At 38.1% G+C, this 17,952-nt stretch overlaps 1 protein-coding gene and 1 long non-coding RNA gene across 4 annotated transcripts; one reads left to right on the top strand and one right to left on the bottom strand.

The window, feature by feature from the left end:
- Window positions 1-209: 209 nt before the first annotated feature.
- On the bottom strand, window positions 210-16,198 carry LOC311302910 (uncharacterized protein; the record flags this gene model as incomplete). 3 transcript variants are annotated; one of them, XM_084429035.1, is made up of 13 exons in its annotated part: window positions 15,784-16,168; window positions 15,596-15,676; window positions 12,067-12,273; window positions 11,067-11,305; window positions 10,869-10,978; window positions 9,057-9,253; window positions 8,596-8,793; window positions 7,390-7,476; window positions 6,940-7,190; window positions 6,264-6,392; window positions 6,041-6,181; window positions 5,859-5,964; window positions 210-427 (listed from the first exon to the last, which is right to left on the bottom strand). In XM_084429035.1, the coding sequence occupies exons 1-13, from the start codon at window positions 15,845-15,847 to the stop codon at window positions 210-212; spliced, it is 2,028 nt and encodes a 675-aa protein (XP_084285161.1). In that variant the 5' UTR covers window positions 15,848-16,168. The 3 variants fall into 3 exon arrangements, with proteins under 3 accessions (XP_084285161.1, XP_084285162.1, XP_084285163.1); XM_084429036.1 differs by lacking the exon at window positions 15,784-16,168 and adding an exon at window positions 12,363-12,408 and having other exon boundaries at window positions 15,596-15,730; XM_084429037.1 differs by lacking the exon at window positions 210-427 and having other exon boundaries at window positions 6,041-6,068; window positions 15,784-16,198.
- A 325-nt stretch (window positions 16,199-16,523) lies between these two features.
- Window positions 16,524-17,675, top strand: LOC311301864. The gene is made up of 3 exons (XR_014629516.1): window positions 16,524-16,624; window positions 17,131-17,200; window positions 17,331-17,675. It is a non-coding gene; the product is annotated as an uncharacterized lncRNA (long non-coding RNA).
- The last annotated feature ends 277 nt before the right edge of the window (window positions 17,676-17,952 follow it).

Genomic DNA, 17,952 nt, shown 5'->3' with positions numbered 1-17,952 from the left:
CATTAACAAACCATTTAGTATAGCTAGAATTTCTAGAACAGTATCTTTTTAGTACATCCAAGCAAATAAATTCTTACATTTAATAACAAATGTAATGACATAGCCAAAGCTCTGAACATTGCAGCATACCAAACATGTTTGAGATTTTCTGACTAAATATCCGATTTAGACATGAAACATTTTGAAAAATGGCATCTGATATTATAAACTTAGACCATTCCAAATCCATAATCTGAGCTCCAGATAGCAGCTAAAATATCTCTCTCAAAGGAAACGTAGTCCTTGTAATGACTAGGAAGCTTGAGAGTTTGATAGCATGTGAAAGACTTGGGTAGGTCTCCATCCACCACCTCGACGTCTAGGCTTCTGGGCAGCACATCCCATCCAGTCCAGAATTTCATTAGAAACCGTAAGATATTACTAGAAGCTGCATTAAAAAAGAAAAAAAAAGAAAAAGGCATTTGTAGCATCACAGATTTACATATTGGATTTAAATGTTAATTAAAAATATGCTAACTGCTCATCGTGATTTCAAAATAAGTTAACCCTCACTCAGCATGTTCTTGTTCAAGAAATTACAGTGGCTGTAGCATTTCTAAATGTCCAAATATACAAAATTAAGTGGACTTTTGATTAAATGTTCTAAGCCAATATTAAACAAGGATTAGATTGCGAGGTAAAGTATAAAGGCAATCATTAGACCACAGGGGTCCTTTGCAGGCTCTTGTTATAATACATAATGTACATAAGTTATATTCTTTATATTATATTGCATTATGTGTTTTAACAGTTTTGTTCTAATAAACCATATGATAATTACTTTTGAACCAGTTATTGTCTCATTGTTATTAATAATTGTTCAAATAACTAGATATATATTCTAAGTCAAGGCTGTTGTTCACTTACAAATGTGTGCTATTTTTATTAATCACAAAAAAATAAATCAGATTGCTCAATTAATTGTCGGAATAATGAACCGACTACTCGAATACCAAAATAATCGTTAGTGACAGCTCTATTAACAGTGCACCCATAGACTGTAAAAAATATGGACAAAGCGTCTGTGACGTCACCCATAGACTTTCTGAAGAACGGTTTTGAAGCCGTTTATGGGGGTATGGGGGGCGCCATCTTGGAAAATCCTAACCCCACCCACCTTCTAGCCAATCCATATATGGGCAACTTACATTGTAGGGCTGGGTATCGATTCAGATGTTACAATTCGATTCGATTTCGATTCTCAAGCTCTAATTCGATTCGATTTCGATTCTCGATTCGATTTTCGATTTCGATTCTCGATTCGATTTTTCCAATTTTGATTCTAAATTAATTTCGATTCGACTCACTCAATGAATATTAAATACAAATCCTATATTTATTAAAGGTCCCATGACATGACATTTTCAATTTCTGAGGTTTTTTAACATTAATATGAGTTCCCCTAGCCTGTATATGGTCCCCAAGTTTCTAGAAATTTCAATCGGTATAAATCGAGCTTTTCCTATCTTTCTCTGCCTTTGAGAAAATGGAGGCTCAATCAGGCTGATCTTGAATCCCCTCTTTATGACGTTACAAGGAGAAATGTTACCTCCCCTTTCTCTGCTTTGCCCGCCCAGAGGATATTTCTCGCCCATGAGAAAATGAGCTAGGAAACAGGAACGCGCGCGCGCGATTTTAGTTTGTCCACGAGAGACATAATGGCTTTTGAACGAGCAAAGCATAATAATTGCTCAATAATTGGATGTACAAATGAACACTGAAGGGTCAATACAAAGCTGGGCTTGCTGAACGTCTGAAACTAAAGTCTGGATCAATCTCTTTGGCTCAGCTACACACCTCGGACAAGTAAGTCAACTAATGATATATAAGTGTGTTGCTTTACTGTTTATGGTTAGCTTGTTACACGTAGAATGTGGCTGTCACATGAGCTATGCAGTTTATGTGTGTGAATACACACACTGTAACGCGAGTGTTGTACACTTCTTTGTTATTTGGATAACCGTTTTCCTGTTGGTCATATGGCGCACGCGATATCCGCATTTCAAGATCGCAGAGCTTGATGTAATTGTAATAAGATAAATGACAGACGTTACAGATCTCATGAAAAGGCAACAGTAGGTTAGCGTTAGCTACATGATAATAACTGTAAACCATCCGAATAAAGTACCGTATCCAGACATAATATTTTAAACTAACCATTCGGAAACGTCCTGCTGGAGCTGCTGAGTTGCAGCTTCTCCATCTGGATCAGATTCTGGGTCAAACTGAAATGCTTGAACGACTGCGTGTCTTCGTGCCATTGCAATATATCCAACATAAACAAACATGCATGGTATCGTTGCGCAAGATGGTCAAGGCCACGCCCACCCTCCACCTTGCGCCGCCTTTCTCCTCCTCATTATCATTTAAGGCTACAGACACCGAAACGGCCTGTCTGAAGGAAGCTCATTCTGGGACTGGTTTGTAGTGGCTATAATTCTGCACCGAGGCTGAATTTTTGGAAAGAGATTTCAGATACAGTACTAGGGACCACTAAGGTCTATATTAAAGCCTACAAAAAGTAGCATGTCATGGGACCTTTAAAAAAAGAAAAAGAAAAGAAAAAAAAGTGAACAAGTTTTCAAGTGTTTAATTAATAAAAAGAAATTAAGAGCTACAAACCTGTATATTAAACTCTTTTTATTTTAGGTACACTTGGGTACATTAAAACAGAACCCAACTCTATATTTCAAATGCATACAATGAATAGACAGGATTTTGATGCAAGATGAAAAATTTATGCTGAAAATTGGACAAGTCAGAACAGTCGCATGTCTTGATCAAACAGGTTAACAATCCTCACATAAACCCACATATAAAAACGTTGCATATAATATAATATGTGCCCTTCCTGTCTAACAGCTAGGACATACAGAAATTGAATAAAATTATCAAACAGTCTGTGTTGCATTAATTATAAATTATATATTGACTAATCAAAGTTACAAAAGTTCTTTATTCAAGAGCAGTGAGTGTTTTTCTCTGTTCTCTTTGTTCTTTGATTAACTTAAAGGTCCCATGACATGCTACTTTTTGTAGGCTTTAATATAGACCTTAGTGGTCCCTAGTACTGTATCTGAAATCTCTTTCCAAAAATTCAGCCTCGGTGCAGAATTATAGCCACTACAAACCAGTCCCAGAATGAGCTTCCTTCAGACAGGCCGTTTCGGTGTCTGTAGCTTTAAATACTAATGAGGAGGAGAAAGGCGGCGCAAGGTGGAGGGTGGGCGTGGCCTTGACCATCTTGCGCAACGATACCATGCATGTTTGTTTATGTTGGATATATTGCAATGGCACGAAGACACGCAGTCGTTCAAGCATTTCAGTTTGACCCAGAATCTGATCCAGATGGAGAAGCTGCAACTCAGCAGCTCCAGCAGGACGTTTCCGAATGGTAAGTTTAAAATATTATGTTTGAATACGGTACTTTATTCGGATGGTTTACAGTTATTATCATGTAGCTAACGCTAACCTACTGTTGCCTTTTCATGAGAGATCTGTAACGTCTGTATTTATCTTATTACAATTACATCAAGCTCTGCGATCTTGAAATGCGGATATCGCGCGCGCCATATAACCAACAGGAAAACGGTTATCCAAATAACAAAGAAGTGTACAACACTCGCGTTACAGTGTGTGTATTCACACACATAAACTGCATAGCTCATGTGACAGCCACATTCTACGTGTAACAAGCTAGGTAACCATAAACAGTAAAGCAACCCACTTATATATCATTAGTTGACTTACTTGTCCGAGGTGTGTAGCAGAGCCAAAGAGATTGATCCAGACTTTAGTTTCAGACGTTCAGCAAGCCCAGCTTTGTATTGACCCTTCAGTGTTCATTTGTACATCCAATTATTGAGCAATTATTATGCTTCGCTCGCTCAAAAGCCATGATATCTCTCGTGGACAAACTAAAATCGCGCGCAGCGCGTTCCTGTTTCCTAGCTCATTTTCTCATGGGCGAGAAATATCCTCTGGGCGGGCAAAGCAGAGAAAGGGGAGGTAACATTTCTCCTTGTAACGTCATAAAGAGGGGATTCAAGATCAGCCTGATTGAGCCTCCATTTTCTCAAAGGCAGAGAAAGATAGGAAAAGCTCGATTTATACCGATTGAAATTTCTAGAAACTTGGGGACCATATACAGGCTAGGGGAACTCATATTAATGTTAAAAAACCTCAGAAATTGAAAATTTCATGTCATGGGACCTTTAAATGACAGAGATAATTAGTGGCTACAGTGTACTGTCCCTTTAAGACCAGCCGCTGTTGACAGAGACGCGGAACTCACACGCGGACTCATTCTCTCACGAGGCACAACTCTTCACGTTCGTCATAAGACTGCTCTTATGTTATAAAGATACTCGACAAAAATACATTTTGGCATAATTGTGTGTGTTCTTCGTTCAAGCGCGAAAGATAATTCTATTCTGTGCTGTCTTGTGCGCACGCACGATATCATCGCAAGTTTTTCTGTCACAGTCACGACAGCATTTTGGCAGCATTTTGGTCATATAGCCTAATTGCGTATAGGCTTGTCATAGCGATTGCGATATGATTAAACGTGCAGCACTAATTGAGGTTATTTTATGATTTAGATAAAACTACCATAAAATCTCACAGCATTAGCTATAAAATTGAGTTTGCAAGCCTATGAACAGTGGAGGAAAACTAATACATAAAGATGGAAAAAAAATCGATTCTTGGCGTTTGAGAATCGATTTTGAATCGACCACATTTTAAAAAACGATTAATCGAAAAATCGATTTTTTTGCCCAGCCCTATTACATTGCATTATCCTATACATTTATACATAGGTATGTGCAATCCCCTAGGATCGAACCCACAACCTTGCGTTGTTAACGCAATGCTCTTACCACTGAGCTACAGGAAAGCTATTATTAAAATTTAAAATGACAAAACTCAATCAGTCAAACATACAAAGTCAGCGCTCTAGTCTAACCATACAACGGTAAAGTTAAATAGCTTATAAAGTTATGAAACTTCCCCTCAGCCAAAACGATTGGCCAGGGAACGAATTATAGATTCACGAGACCAAAAATCGCCCGTTAGATATACACAAGAGGAATTATATCTCATGTTTAACCACTACATAGACGTCAGAGTCAGCGGCAAACGTCAGAACGACTAGCCGAGGAAAGGCTGTACCAGGCGGGGTACATGAACGCTGAGCGCCCGGTGATCGTCTGGATCTCACAACTGGATCAAATTTTCATAAATCTTTATAAATAAACCACAGATTTGAGCTTTAAACAACTACATTCTCACCTGAAAAACTCTTAAAACTACATTTCATGATACAGAAACAGTAGTATTATATTTTAACTGTGTTAAAAAATGGCGCTTCTTATGTTGTCATTCTCCTTGGCGCAGCCTATGCTCGTTATCAGCTGTCAGTCAAGCTGTCAATCAAAGTTAACCACGCCCTTATTTGTCATACATTTTATATCTAAATACGATCTAAACTAACGAGTTAGAAAAAAATTCACCCCCCTCACAGTTGTCAGGCACTCGGAACCTATCGAAAAATACAATAAAAGTCCATGGGACCAACCGTTAAAAACATGAATTTATGCTGTGAAAACGGACATTTTAACATGGTGGTCTATAGACATTTGCTCCCTTTTGGGACTTCCCTCTAGCGGATTTTCGATGTATTGCAGTTTTTCGCACTTCCGGGTAGGCTTCATTTTTCAGATTAGAATGTTGCTGCTTGAGTGCAACTCAAAAAACAAAATAATAAAAAAAATCCAGCATCTAAAGCAAAAAAATCTGTTGATTTCTCTTATAATTACCATTTCCAATGAAGGTGCGAAGGAATCCAGTGAGCCTACATGTGTCTTCAAGAGAAGCCTCGCTGTCTTCATCATGTGTTGGCCAAAATATCCTCTCTAAAACCATCTGACACATTGACAAAATTATCATTACTTAAGAATTGTAGAGCTCAACAAAATTACATAAATGGTCCATATCTTACCAGTGGGGTGTACACTGTATCACAAGTCCTAGGAAAGAGAAGAGGAATAGTGTCTTTCCTCTCAGTTAGCAAAGGCCAGATCAATGTTTCCTTCAAACCCCGCCGAAGCTGCTTTACTTGCTTGTAAGTTCTTTCAAGGACCTTCACATAATTTAATTTGGATTGGAAACATACATTACATTTCTAAATTTTAAGAGTATTCCAACCAATAGTGCATACTCACTGCATGAATGAGAAGTTTGTCAAGCAGCCATCTTCTGTTCTCTGATGTCACACCAGGCAAATCCCAGGACACTGCAAGGTCTGTAATAGCCCTCTTTTCCTCCTCTGATAATTCACCTGTGCCTTCCAACTGGTCATAAAATAATAATTATATACATTGCCTGGCCAAAAAAAAGTGTCAAAGTTTGGATTTTAATAGGCAAATACTTAAAGAGTCAATCTTGTATTGACAACACAAGAGGTGAGCACTCTGTAAAGTCTCCAGCACATCCAAAAGACTTTCACTGAGGTTAATGTCAGGACTCAGAGGTGCCAATTCACGTGTGAAAATTATTCCTCCTAATAGTCCATTCTTTCACAATTTGAGCCTGTTGAATCTGGACTTTGTCATCCTAGAATATGGCCATGATGTTTATTCCTACATGTGTGTTTAAGAAATGAAAAGCTGCACACTCCATCAATTAGGGTTAGAAGAACTGTTGCCAAACATATAACATGCTAGAAACATAATAATCACTGCAATAATGATCCAATCATAGTCTCTGAAGTATTTGCCTAATAAAATCTAAACAACAACTTTTTTTTGGCTGCATAGTGTATTTGTTTTTGTGTAAGTAAATGTTTTATTCCCAGCTAATATATTTAATGAAAATTAATAAGAGTAAAGATTAACTAACCATCTCTATTACTTGACGGACATCAGTATCCACACAGTCCAGTATATCTATTGTGGCAGTTTCAGGGGGTCCACCAAAAAGCACGTGGATTATTGCTGGGCTTAAACCAGTTAAGCATGGACCACCATGCAGGAATGAGTGTCCGATTATACGGCCTGCCACCACAAAGAAGTCACTATCCAGAAGACTCTGTGATGTTGAGGGTATCAAGTGATCCTTTTCACCCTCAAAAAGAAGTGTTCCTCCGGGCACTTAAAGAAATAAAGCCAATCACCATGTTACAATCCGGCATGCATTACAATAATACAAAATGCAGAAACCTTAATGCATCAACCCTAAGGCCAATGGCAAGTAATTAACTGTTGATGCCAACAAATTGCTGCAAACTTCTTTCAAAGTTATCCCAAGAAAACAGAAAAAGACAGAACATGTATTGTATAGGTCACTAACCAAGTTGTAGTTCAAAACCATGCTGGAGTTTTGACATGATGGTTGCGAAAACATGACGAGTCACACCGTCTCCAATTGCAGGATCCCCTTAAAGGCAAAGGTATAACAGGACATTAACGCAAACAAAAATCAGATTCAGAACTGTATCACATTATAGCAGGGGTGTCCAATCCTGCTTGTGGAGGGCCACTGTCCTGCAGAGTTTAGCTCCGACCCTGATTAACCACACCTGATCCAACTAATTAAGACCATTAGACTCACTAAAAACTTCAAGGCAAGTCTGTTGGAGCTAGTTGGAGGTTAAGGCCACATTTACGCGTGGTATTTAGAGAAACGAATATTTCCCCCCCCTACGTTTTCAATAATAACATTGTGCACACAACCTTGTTTTCAAAAAAGTTGTAATTTTAATAAAGTTGCATAAATACGCCGTCGAGCGCCATCATAACTATGTCATAGGGCACTCAAATAACGTTAAACATGACGTTAGGCATTTTCTGGTGCATAATGTGACGTTTGAGAACCCATTTCTCCCAGTTGACACGGCAACACATTGGCGGCGTTATCAGAAATCTCCACTTTGGCCGGAGTTTTTAGAAATAATCGTTTTCTATGATAAAAACAGGGTTTTCTTGTGCGTCTTCCCTTCGTGTAAACATGGCTTAAAGGTGAACTAAGTAACTTTTTTACCTTAACTGAACAGCTTCGGAGTCATTGGAATGGTTATATTACTTATTTCGGGTTGAATGGTGGTCGTTTCGCACCCCCCTGGTGCCCGTGAGCGGAAAATCCGCACTTGCAACTTTGAGCCGGCGGGCCGCCGCGTCAGGAAGCATCGCGTGATATCAGGTCTCGCGATGTAAACAATTGCTTTACGGCCAAAAGAAATCTGCTAAAATGCTGTCATTATTGCGCTCCCTCATGCTGTTCGAACCCGAATGAAGAAGATGTTTTAAAGAATGTCCCATCTGCTTTAATGTCGTTGCTCTGCTGGTGTCTGAGAATTGGCAACGAGTTTTTACAACAGTGTTGTCAAATATCTATTCTGAAGCTGTGGGGGGAGCTCTAGAGAGAAACCTGTGAGCAAAAAGCGAGAATACAGCGAAGAAATCCCGGAACTACTGAGCCCTGCTTTAACTCTGCAGGACAGTGGCCCTTCAGGAGCAGGGCTGGACACCCCTGTATTATAGGATTTACTTTACCTACCATGTAGTGTACATTTTAAAGGACAAGCCAATTCTACTTTTGCCATCTTGTAGAAAGTCAAGATTGCTCTCTCCCTGTCTTCAGGACTGTCTCTCATGTCCATCTGGAAACTGAGCTCCTTTCCCCTTTCATGTGTCTTCAAAAGGTTTTCTCTGTACTTCTTTGAGGCCTCTGTTGCATCTGGCTCAAATTTCCAATCTAAAACCAGAGACATTATCCACAGAAACAAACATTAAAAGGCATATGATCAGGTAAAGAAAAAAAAAAAAAACCAAAAAACATGACCCGTAATCTTTGAAGACCGTAGGCACATGTTGTGTTTTCAAATGAACATTATGAGATTTGCTTTTTGTTCTATACCTGTATTTCTCTGCTTAATTTATTAATTGTGGAAATAAATAAATCTAAAAATAAATTAATGCATAATTCAAAGATATATTGTGCAAGTCAACTATACAAACCATCAAGTTCAGTGCTCTCTTCATCTATTGTGATGAGCTGTGAAACTGTCATGCTTTCCTGATCTTGCATTGTGCAGTAACTGGTGCTGGGATTTACATCATTTCTTTCCTGCCTCACAACTGTACTTTCAGTGCTGCTTGAAGTGGCCCTTTCTGTAGCTCTCTCACTCACTACCTCAACACTGACCTCCACTGACCTTCAGAAAAGGGGTAAACACAGACTGTTTAAAGGGATAGTTCATGCAAAAATGGAAACTCTGTCATCAATTCATCCCTCTCATGTTGTTCCAGAACACAAATGAAGGTCTTTTTAATGAAATATGAGTTCTCAATGGACACTATTCTGTCTAATGGAGGGACAGTCAGATTTATCTTCATTTGTGTTGTGAAGATGAATGAAAAACGTTTGGGTTTGGTAAGACATGAGGACAAGTAATTAATAAATTTTTAATTTTTGGGTGAATTTAGCCTTTAAATGGTTTAAAAACAACAACAACAACAACAATAATAATAATAATAATAATAATGACATTTTAGTAACTAGGAGGGTTTATATACACTCACCTAAAGGATTATTAGGAACACCTGTTCAATTTCTCATTAATGCAATTATCTAATCAACCAATCACATGGCAGTTGCTTCAATGGATTTAGGGGTGTGCTCCTGGTCCTGTGAGTATTTCACAATCTGCTCAGTTACTGGGATTTTCACGCACAACCATTTCTAGGGTTTACAAAGAATGGTGTGAAAAGGGAAAAACATCCAGTATGCGGCAGTCCTGTGGGTGAAAATGCCTTGTTGATGCTAGAGGTTAGAGGAGAATGGGCCGACTGATTCAAGCTGATAGAAGAGCAACTTTGACTGAAATAACCACTCGTTACAACCGAGGTATGCAGCAAAGCATTTGTGAAGCCACAACACACACAACCTTGAGGCGGATGGGCTACAACAGCAGAAGACCCCACCGGGTACCACTCATCTCCACTACAAATAAGAAAAAGAGGCTACAATTTGCACAAGCTCACCAAAATTGGACAGTTGAAGACTGGAAAAATGTTGCCTGGTCTGATGAGTCTCGATTTCTGTTGAGACATTCAGATGGTAGAGTCAGAATTTGGCGTAAACAGAATGAGAACATGGATCCATCATGCCTTGTTACCACTGTGCAGGCTGGTGGTGGTGGTGTAATGGTGTGGGGGATGTTTTCTTGGCACACTTTAGGCCTCTTAGTGCCAATTGGGCATCGTTTAAATGCCACGGCCTCCCAGAGCATTGTTTCTGACCATGTCCATCCCTTTATGACCACCATGTACCCATCCTCTGATGGCTACTTCCAGCAGGATAATGCACCATGTCACAAAGCTCGAATCATTTCAAATTGGTTTCTTGAACATGACAATGAGTTCACTGTACTAAAATGGCCCCCACAGTCACCAGATCTCAACCCAATAGAGCATCTTTGGGATGTGGTGGAACGGGAGCTTCGTGCCCTGGATGTGCATCCCACAAATCTCCATCAACTGCAAGACGCTATCCTATCAATATGGGCCAACATTTCTAAAGAATGCTTTCAGCGCCTTGTTGAATCAATGCCACGTAGAATTAAGGCAGTTCTGAAGGCGAAAGGGGGTCAAACACAGTATTAGTATGGTGTTCCTAATAATCCTTTAGGTGAGTGTATACATTGACTGGTTCAAACTGACAAAGTCTACTGTAATTCAATAGATAATAGTTCTGTCCTGTAAACCCAAAACAATGATAAATAAACATTTCCATAAGAGACTCCATTTAAAAAATAAAACCTCAAATACCTCCCGCACTCATCACTGTGAGACTTGATAGCTGCAAAGGAAAATTCGTCTCCACACACAACACATTTCTGAGGTGGTCCAATTAACTCATCTCTGCTAGGAAGACTCGCCTGCAAGAAAACATCACAACAAAATAACATGTCATTCATGTTTAATGTAAATGTTAAAACATTCCCTGTTTGAAAGTATGTAACTTACTGGTTCAACTTCAATGTTACGTTGAAGTGGACGAATGAAAATGGTTGCATGACCAATTTGGTTTTGAGGATCTTTCAAATATTTAACATTGTATCCCTCATTTGGACAGGGTATCAGGCTGAGATAACGGCTCCTTGTGTTCCCAGATATTTTTAATAACTCAAACCCACCACCTTGTCTGAGTTTTGGATAAGCCTCCAAGATGACATCCTTAAATTTTTGGGGATCTGCATGGCACCCTTTAATAAAAATAATAATAAAAAGATAAAATGTAAGATACTGGGACAAATCTGACAGTTATCACTTATTTTTGACATACAGTTCAGTTCAGTTTTGAAAGCTCCAGACAACTTCCGTTAAAATTTTATTTAAAATGACTACTGACAGACCGTACTGGTTTTTTAAAAGAATATTTGCAACCAACAGTGTTGGGGCACCACTGAGAACCATATTATTGTGTCCTACTATACTGCCCTACAAAACAAAAGGGCAGTAACTGCATTTTTGGTCAAAAATGAGTTATTATCATTTTCATGACATTCAAGGCATCCTTTGTTATGTGACAAAACATCTTATCTCAAATGTGTGTTGTTTTGGAGAAAAATGGTAATAGTTTTTGGAGAATCTGTAGTTACTGCCTTTTTCCTTGGTATGGTGCCCCGTTTTTGGTAAGTAATACAAAGCAAGTTTACAAAGCAAGAATACAGTAACTGCAAAATAGGGGTAAAATATCAAATTAAATATGAGGATTGATATGTACAAAGAATAAGCTAATATAAAGTAACAAAACAGCCACATGTCCAATAATCTACCTACAACGACTTAGGCTGGATGACAGGATAACTTTAAAGTCGTTTTTCTCAGTTCTGCACTCTGCGTAGTTACTGCCTTTTTGCTTTGTAGGGCAGTATATAAGACAACAGTTAATTAATAATCCAAATGTGTTCAAGAAAACCTTGCTTTTAAACAATAACATTCCAATAAGCTGCTTTTTACATACCTCGAAAGGTGACACGTTTCTCCCCTAACCCAGCAGAGAACAAACTGTCTTTTGCACAGCGACTGGGTACTAATTCTGCATTTTTGTCACCAAGACAGCAAAAGTTATGTGTAAAGCTGCAGGATACTGCTCGACTCATTACAGGCAAGCTTGTTCGTCTTGCAAATCCTCTTCCTCTGTAAGGTGTAAATAGTCTTGCAACTTCAGCTAGAACGTGTAGGAAAGTAAACAAATCAGCCATCATTTTTAAGTGAAGGGGACAATAGTAACAGAAGTGCAATAAAAAAATGTCTGACCTTTGTCAAACTGACATGTTTTATTTTTCTTATTTCTTGCTTTTAGCTGGCAAAAAAAAAAAAAAAAAACTACTGAACAATAACCACTAATTTCTATATTTTATTATTCATTTTCTATGACAATTTTATGATCCAAGTAACTTACTACAAACAGTTGAGCATTAAACGTTTATTTTGCAGGTATGTAAAGTAACATAACTCATTTACAGAGTTATTTATAACCTCTTTATCATGGTCTGGGTGAATACTCGATTCTGATTGGCTGCAGGGTGTCCATTAAAAAGTGATAGAGGACACCTAGTAAAGGAGTTCTGGTGAAACTGACTGTTTACCGTTCGAAATTAATAAATAAATGCGCTGGCTACATCAGCTGCGAGAAACCACTTAAGGGTGTTTGTAAAAACTTTAGATTTCGATTGTAAAACTAATTAAAATATAAACTAATGTTTTAAAAATGTGTTATTTGGCAAGTGACCATGGTATAAGCGGGTTATTCAAGGTGTCCATTGTCAGGTATTAATGGACTTTGGCGGAGGCAACCGTTCACGCCTCGCCGTCGTCCATTAATACCTGACAATGGACACCTCGTCGGGCATTAACCCTTACTTATAACCTCATCAGTAAGATACTGTGTCTGGATTTCATTTTTATTTTTACCCAGTTGACATTGACAATCACAGAACCGAAAAATCCAGGGCCGCGTTTCCAAAAAGGCCTAGCCGTGGACCTATAATAGGGTACGGAGCCCCTAAAGGGACGTGGTGGTGGAAATTTTTTTAGGATGGGAGAGTTTTTTTTTTCAAATCTTTTGCGTTCCCCCGAGAAACTTTGCGTTCCCACGCAAAACTTTTGCGTTCCCACGCAAAGATATTTGCGTTCCCACGCAAAGATATTTGCGTTCCCACGCAAAAGTTTTGCGTTCCCTCGCAAAGATATTTGCGTTCCCACGCAAAACCTGTTTTGAGCTCGGACAGACACTTCCTGTTGTAATGTCCCGCTGGCAGTGTTTCAGAGCTCCGTACGTTAATGGAGCGTTTTATAGTGTTTGAACTTGGACTCAAATATAAAGAAATGCGGTCAGTGCTTAACTGAAGGAGTTCAGTGAAGTTGGCAGTATTCACATAGGCTATTCGAACTTCCCTATTCTTGAACTTAACTTTGTTAAAACACAAACGACAACTATTTACAATCACAGTAACCTAGACAACGAGCTATAACCCAATTCTCAAATCCAAATAAGGGGCCGTCTGTAAAGTGCAAATCTCAAAACCCTTCTGCACATTTTATATCATTAAACATATTCAATAGCTTCACTGTGACACACTGTACGGTCAGTACAGTGTGTCACAGTGAAGCTATTGAATATGTTTAATAATATAAAATGTGCAGAATTGTCACCAAATTCAGTTCACACATCACTGCTCTCCTGCTGGTTATACTAGGCCTACATTACTTAGTTTGATAAAAAATGCAGAATTTTTATGATTATTTATTATGAAATAAAAGCAATAACTTCACCCTTTTTAGAAATAAATATAAAATAACTTCACACTCTGTGAAGTGTAGGCTTAAGCCGCCTTTCCACTGCAAACGACAAACGACAGCCGTCGGACCGGAAGTCATTAATTTCCTATGGAGAGACGTACGGGAGCTGCGGGGAGTTCCGATCATATGTGTATGCGGAAATTTCGGATCCGATTTGAGCTTCGGATGCGTTGAAATATCTGAACTTCTGCGGCTAGACCGTATGCGACCGGTCGACCGGATGTGATGTATTCTAATCAAAACTATGAGCGCGAAGCTAGAATTACCAATATTTTAATACTTTAATGTAAACGCTATTCCTGCAAAATGACGGTTATTAATAATTATGGCAGAAAAAAATATTTGTATCATATTAAATCAATATTTATATTGATTAGCTCTATAAAATCGACTGTTTTTAATATATAAGATGTATTGAGGGTCATTTGTTTTGTGTGGATATATTCATGCATGCATTACATTCATTAAAATCATTAATTTTACCATTGTGAATAGCCGAGGGTAACGGTTGCATCACGACCAATTTCAAAGTTCCGTGCGACTGACACCAGGGGGCGAAATGCGACAATCGAATGCGAATGTCGTGCGCAGTGGAAAGGCGGCTTTACATACAGTGTAGGCTACAGTGTAATGCCATCAAATTCAGTAAGCAAATATAATGCAAAAGCTGCGTATAGCCTACCAATATAATTTGTGTAAAGAATAGGCCTACTTATTTTTTATGTGCAATTATTTCCCAAACTATTTGTTGTAGGCCTATAACCAACATTAGAGCAGTGATGTGTCAAGTGTAAACTAAATTTGGTGTGTTACAGTGAAGTTATTGAATATTTTTCATAATATAAAATGTGCAAAAGCAGTGTAGTATGACCAGTGGGTCACCATTGATACTGAATTGGGTGGCACTACAGTTTGTAACATTGAAGTTAATGATTATTCTACTGTGAGTTGATGCTGTAGTCGTTTTTGGGTTATATTGCACTTTGCAGACGGTCCCTTCTAACTTGTCTCTCAGCCGCCTGCTCATAGAGATCAATATTATAAAGCTTGTTTTGATGACAATCAGGTTTTAGCTCGTTGTCTAGGTTACTGTGATTATAAATAGATGTTGTTTGTGTTTCAACAACGTTTAGCTCAAGAATAGGGAACTTCGAATAGCCTATGTGAATATTGCCAAATGCCAACTTCACTGAACTCCTTTAGTTAAGCACTGACCGCATTTCTTTATATTTGAGTCCAAGTTCAAACACTATAAACGCTCCATTAACGTACGGAGCTCTGAAACACTGCCAGCGGGACATTAAACAGGACGTGTCTGTCCGAGCTCAAAACAGGTTTTGCGTGGGAACGCAAATATCTTTGCGAGGGAACGCAAAAGTTTTGCGTGGGAACGCAAATATCTTTGCGAGGGAACGCAAAACTTTTGCGTGGGAACGCAAAGTTTCTCGGGAGAACGCAAAACTTTTGCGAGGGAACGCAAAAGATTTGAAAAAAATAAAATTGTCCCATCCCCCAAAATGTTCACCACCACGTCCCTTTAGGGGCTCCGTAATAGGGAAACGCGGCCCTGGATTGCTCTGATTTTCATAGAACAAGCCATCGGTGGTTGAGAAACGCAACCATTTCAGTCATTTAGAGTGAAGATCTAGTCATTTATTACAGAACAGTCATTAGACTAGAAAACCAACCATCCACTGGGTGTCTGGGTGTCATAAACCCAGCGCCTGACGTCGACGTCGACGCCGACGGTTCCACACTCGATGACGATGCTGAGAGGGATCACATAAGTAGTTTCAGCTTCGTGTTATTATTTCTGGAAAAATAGTTGACGCAACAAAATATTTCGGCATAATGCGTTTAGGTGAAAATGACTTACAACTCTCCAGCTGATCTGCCACATCCCGTAGCAAACTTGACAAGGAATTATTTCTTGCCGCCATTCTTTTTTTTTTTCTTCTTTTTTTTGAAAAATCTCCTCTCTATTAGCTAAGCCTGACGATTCTATTCGTGAGCTCTCAACCAATGATGCACTGAAGCTACACAAGGACCGCCTTCCTCATTTCCATGTTACACACAGAAATGTAAAAATAAATGAATCAATAAATAAATAAATAAATCTAAAAATAAATACATGTGGAAATAAATAAATCTATAAATAAATGAATGCATAAATAAATAAATAAATCTAAACAATAAATGTAAGAATAAATATAAAAATATAAAAATAAATAAATAAATAATTAACGAATAAATAAAAGTTAAAACGATTTTTAAAAAATGTAAAAATGTATATAAGCAGAAAATAATACATTAAGGGGAAAAAATAATACAAAAATGAATTTGATTAAAAATGAATCATATTTATTTTATCAAGTCGTTTATTTATTTATTTCTTTTCCTATTATCACATTTATTTATCTATTTAACACATTTTTTTATCTATTTATCTATTTATTTATTTATTTATTAATTTTTAATTTCTGCAGGTTTGGTCCTCCATACATGACAGCACAGAGCCAGGTGGAAATTTGAATGGTTTCTTACTTGCTTTAACCTTGCAATTTACTGCTAATCTATCAATAAGTCTAATTGGCTTGCATAATGTTTTCTTGCCAAACTTGTGGACAACAGATGATGTCGAGCGGTCCTATCAGGTCATCCATCTTCTTCTGTCTCACTTTTCTGAAGATGTCTCAGGACTCATTGTTCTTGCAGATGTAAGTTCCCCTACACACAAACACACACACACCTCTCTCTGCCTCTCTTTCTCTCACACACACACACTCATCTCTGACCATCTATCTCTCCCTCACTTTGCCTCTATATCTATTCCTCTATATTTACCTATCTTTCACTATCTCTCTCTTTTTCTTTACCTACCCTGTATCTATCTCTCTGTTTTATCACTCTCTCCCTATCAATCTATCCCTATATCTTCCTCTATTTCTACCTCTATCTCTCCCTCTTTCTCCCTCTCTCTGTCTCTCCCTCTATATCTGTATCTATCTAACTCTCACCCTCTATCTCTTTTATCTATCTCACTTCCTATCTATTTATCCATCACTATCTCTCTCTGTATCTTTCTCTATCTCTCTATCTATATCCCCCTCTCTCTTTATCTATATTTTCCTGTCTCTCCATCTCTCATTCTATCTATATATCCATCTCACTCAGTGGTAGTCTTATGTCATTAATATTGTGTTTAATTTGTTCTATGTCCTAGGGATATGCCACTGCAGCTGACCTTGAGAGTTCACTCTCTATACCTGCCACTCCTCGTCTGATACTTCTTGGTAAGTTGGTTTTAGATAGGACAGTTTGGCTTTGGTGTTGTATGTAGTGAATTCAATGGTATCAAACTAAACTGTATTCAAAATGAAAACTAAAACATAAATTTGACAGTTTAAAACATTTCTGTTTCAGGAGAAACGGAAAGCCGCTTCCAGCGCTGGATGCTCAGCCTTGAGGGCCAAATCATTTGTGAAGGGATCCAGTCCACCTTTGTGACAGGGCTGGCATCTTTTTTTACCGTTTTTACATCTTTAACCTACAGTACCGTACAGTAACATTTTTATGTGACCAGGAGTCACAGTGTATATCTTGCACCAACACAGCGCAAAGCCAAACGCAAGTGTCTTTGCTAGTTTAAGACAGACGCAGTTGTTATTTTTCGTCCAGCGACCACAGATGTCAGCAATGAACATGATATACAGTATATTTCTGTGATTGGTCTGATCCATGTCTGCCTACATGTGTAAGTATTTACCTGTCAGTGTTTGTATTACAATAAAAAAAAGTTAATTTCAACATGGAACTATTAGTTTTCTTTCACTTAAGTGTTATCTGATGGATTATGCCTATTCTTGTATTAACTCAAGCTAGAATATGTCTATAACAATCAGTGGTACACGTTACTATGCTAAAAATAATTAACAATATTTAATGGAAACAAAATAAATGGTGATTTAACAGGAAAATAATGGTAACACTGCTGCCAGTTGTTTCCTGTTTTTTCTGTGATTCACAGTAAATTCCTGTTGAAAAA

The sequence above is a fragment of the Rutilus rutilus genome (genome assembly GCF_951802725.1).
Source record: "Rutilus rutilus genome assembly, chromosome: 13".
In the NCBI taxonomy this organism is placed as follows: Eukaryota; Metazoa; Chordata; class Actinopteri; order Cypriniformes; family Leuciscidae; genus Rutilus; species Rutilus rutilus.
This window is presented reverse-complemented; position numbering and strand designations above follow the sequence as displayed.